Here is a 4,161-nt window from a genome sequence, read left to right as displayed (position 1 = left end):
GCCCCCTCCCGGGTGCCATGCGCAGACTCAGTTCCTGGAGAAAGATGGCGACAGCCGAGAAGCAGAAACACGACGGGCGGGTGAAGATCGGCCACTACATCCTAGGGGACACGCTGGGGGTCGGCACCTTCGGCAAAGTGAAGGGTGAGGAGCCCCGGGGCAAGGCTGGGCTGGAGCCCGGGATCCAGGCGACTTGTGCATTGTGCACCTTTTCATCCTCCCCCGCCGCTGCGTTCTGGGGCTCCTGGGCTAGCCGGTCCCGGTCCAAACTTCCGCCGCTGCGAACCCGAGGCCGCGGAGTGACTGTGGCGTGGCGCCCCCCGTCTGCGTGGGGGTGGTGGGGACCGGTCGCCATGGCGACGGCGCTGTGGCCCGAGGCGATGGTCCGAATGAGGGGCGGGGATGCGGAGGGACTAACTTTCCTGGCTGTGAGTGCGGTGCCGCGCCGGCTTTTGGGTAGGGGCGCTGGGGGTCCCTTATTGGAGAGCCCAGATAGGTGGCCACTAGTTGGCCCCTCGTTGCACTTCTCGGGCGCAGGACCAGCCCATCGCGTCCCTGGCAGCCCTCAACCTCATCCGTATTTCCGTCCTCGTTAAGAGGCTGGTGTTATACCTGCTACTGCAGATTCCCGAGTGCGAAATGTATTTCCCAAAAAGTAAGATTGCTTGGGGTAGCCTACACAATTAAGAAACAAAACAAAGCAAAACAGAACTATTCGTCGAAAAGGATCACCAACTACCTTTGGAGCAGTTAATGAATATAAACGGATCCTATATTTGGGATGCGGGACTTACTTTCTGCTTGCGTATTGTACCTTCCGTGTTTCTTAGTTACCAGTTTTTGCCTTTTTGTGTTCCCAACTCGGTGACAGATGCCGATGTTGCCTCCTGATAATATTAATCCTTTTATACAGTTGGTTTCTATTTTCAAAGCGTGATATTTTAATAAAGTTTATTCCGTGTCATTTGGACTTTTTAAAGAAAAGTGTGGAATCTTAATACTTGTGTTTCAGCAGTATTGTGGAAATGACGAATTTGCTCTGTAGTCACTAATTCCGACCTCAACAGTGTAACTGAGAAATTGTTGCTTAGTTTTGTCAAGTTGTTTTCGGCTCATAGCCATTCTGTTTAGGGTTTCTGAGGAGAGGCTGGTGGATTTGAACTGCTGGACTTTAACAGTTCAAACTGACCTTGAGGTCCAGCTTTTATCCTACAGAGTCACACCAGGGCATAAATACTTTTTTCTTTAAGATATTTAACTTCATTAAGGATGTACATGAAGGAAGTATGGAACTTATAAAAAGAATTCATCCATTAGTTTTCTAGGATAGATCATAGACTATTACTTGCGTTTACTAAGCTTTTGGTAAATAATTTGACTTCAAAGGAAAAAAAAAATGGTGGAAGTCTGTAAATTGCTAGACCAGAGTTAAAGAAACATCTTTCGATTTTACCTAGAGAGGGGAAGAGAAGAATCCTTCCTTCTCTCACCCCTCCTGAGTGTCACTGTTGTTAAGTGCCTTCAAGTCAGTTAGTACGTGTAGGGACCCTGTGCAGGGCTTCCAAGAAACAGCTGATAAGTTTGAACTACTATCCTTGTGGTTCACACCGACATTGCCATCTAGTACTTTATCCTACAGTGCCACACCTTGACTCCTGAGTCATACAACTGGAAAATTGCTCTGTAGCCCAGGGAAACAACTGTCTAAAACGTCTTGTGAAAATTAGCAAGGTCAACAATGTAAAAAAGTAAGAAGCAAATGTCAAAATTGGGTACTAACAGTCATTAGGAGGGTGGGTCATATTAGTTGATGCATAATGTTTGTGTATCCTCCAAGTTATTTATTTTTGGCTCTGCTATCTCTTTACTTATTAGCAATTGCAACCCTTTTTTTTACTTTGTTAAGTGTTGTCAAGTCAGTTCTGACTCATAGTGACCTTATATAGGGTTTCCAAGGAGCAGCTGGTGGGTTTAAATCTCCAACCTTGTGGTTAGTAGTCCTGTATTTATCCTGTAGGGCCACATGAGGAGTCTGATTTTTAGTTTACTAATATTTATAAGAACTGTCCATAAAGAACAATAAGCCAATCTTGATGCTCCGCCCCATTTGTATTAGGATACTCATAGTTTCATTTTATTACTTGCTAGGTCATTTTTGACTTGGCAGATAAGCAAGAAGAAAGATTATTCATTTTCTGGATTTGATCTGTTATGTGACATCAATCTTTCGATTGATTCTTATCTACTTATGTCCCTCTTGAAGCACATAACTGTCAAAGTCAACGACTTACTCAAATATAGAAAGGCCAGTATTGGTCATAGAGCAATGGATTTTGTGGATAAGGTTAGATTTGTTTATAAATAGAATACACTAGATGACATTAGTCAAAATTCTCAGTGCATTTAAAATGATCAGACAGGATGCTTTTGCCCACAAAAGAAAATCTAATTCAACCTGGTGAAGAACAGCTCTTTGAGAATGTGATTCTCTCTCCAGAGCCAGGAAGCCCACATGTTAATGGCAAGGGATGTGCCAATGGCTTTAGGCTACTTAAGAAATTACTTACAAAGGGAGTATTGTTACACTTGGAGGAATATGATCCACTCTTGGATGTGCATGTGGGGACATCTTCTGAAATACAACTACTCAATGACTTTGTCATTATTCCACAGTTCACATTTATGATGGTAGTAAAAAAAAAAAAATCTCCTATCCACCTATTGTGTGCATTAACAACATGCATCTGGAAGAAGTGAGAGCAGAGCTGAGAGGAGAGAGTGACACTGGCTGTGATGAGTAAGGTCATATGTCAACTTGGCTGGCCTTGATTCTCAGTGATTTGGCAGTTATGTAGTAATGCAGCATCCTCTGATTTCACTTAATGCTCATTTTTGCATAATGACTTGGTGTTTGGAACCTAGCCATGTTCATAAGTGAGGAATGGGTGTGTTTGGATAGCATGAGAGGATGGGGTAGGTACCTGTACAGCAGTGGGATATATTAGAAGGAAAGGGGGATATGTGTATGAGAGAGTAGGCAAAGATAGCTATGGTACCTTAAACTTGCCTGAATTTGACAGAATTCTTATGAATAACAGGTATAGCCATTTATTTCAGTGGAGACAGTTTGAAATAGTGATTCTTAAATTAGTTATAAACACTGGCAAATTTAACCTACAAAATTTTGGAATCTAATGGAAGAGATGATGTTGATAGGGGTAGAAAATTCCTGATCTGATATACCATACTTAAAAGAAATTACTTTTTTGAGTGAGTAAGGAAGGCATTGGTGATTCATTGTTGGTAGGTGCTGTTGAGTCGGTACTGATTCATAGCGACCTTATTATGCACAACAGAATGAAACATTGCCTGATTCTGAGCCAATGTCATAATCGTGGCTGCTCCTGACCCCATTGCTGCTGCCACTTTGCCAATCCATCTCATTAGGGGCCTTCCTGTTTTTCACTGTTCCTCCACTCTACCAAGCATGATGTCCTTCTCCAGGGACTGGCCCCTCCCGACAATATGTCCAAAATATGAGAGGCAAGTCTGGCCATCCTGGTTTGTAAGAAGCTCTCTGGCTGTACTTCCTCCAACACAGATCTGTTTGTTTTTGTTTTTTGTTTTTTTTTGTGATCCATGGTACTTTTAATATTCTCCATCACTATAACTCAAATGCAGTAATTCTTCTGTGATAATTCATAGTGATTATTTTGTTTTCTCTTACAAGCTAAGAAATCAATGATAACTTAATGGTAGCTTTTTTTTTCTTCCTGTACACACTTTAAAAAAAAAAATGTTTTATTGTGAATTATGCGATAGTTTACATGGGAGACCATTAGCTTTACATTCATCCTATCCCAGGGACCTCTGCTCCTGGACTCCAAAGTCAATCACTCCCTTCCCTTTGCTACAAAACGTCTAACTTTACATTTCCAACCCTTACAGTCAGTCCTGATAATAATCATTCACCATTGTACCACAAGAGACCTATCCCCATCTCCTTACATCAGTCCTGCCCAGACAGGTTGGATACTCTCAGGGGAGATTCTACCTTCCTCTGTGCCTTCTGGATCTAGGTTCCCTCTTGAAAGCTTGTAAGCCAGTCACTTCTTGCCTTTGTAGCTTCCCCATTTTGGGTAGCCAGTGTCCAAGTTGCCT

General features: G+C 42.7%; 1 protein-coding gene across 2 annotated transcripts in view; it reads left to right on the top strand.

Moving 5' to 3' along the window:
* The first annotated feature begins 14 nt into the window (after window positions 1–14).
* PRKAA1 (protein kinase, AMP-activated, alpha 1 catalytic subunit) overlaps window positions 15–4,161 on the top strand; it is a 38,467-nt gene continuing 34,320 nt past the window's right edge. For both annotated transcript variants that reach the window (XM_006875397.1, XM_006875396.1), the window contains exon 1: window positions 15–144. In XM_006875397.1, coding sequence (XP_006875459.1) covers window positions 18–144 — 127 coding nt within the window. In that variant the 5' untranslated portion in view covers window positions 15–17. The remainder of the gene's footprint in view (window positions 145–4,161) is intronic.

Source organism: Chrysochloris asiatica, unplaced genomic scaffold (assembly GCF_000296735.1).
Source record: "Chrysochloris asiatica unplaced genomic scaffold, ChrAsi1.0 scaffold00325, whole genome shotgun sequence".
Taxonomy (NCBI): Eukaryota; Metazoa; Chordata; class Mammalia; order Afrosoricida; family Chrysochloridae; genus Chrysochloris; species Chrysochloris asiatica.
Note: the sequence above shows the minus strand (reverse complement) of the source record. Positions and strands in the feature narration are given on the sequence as shown.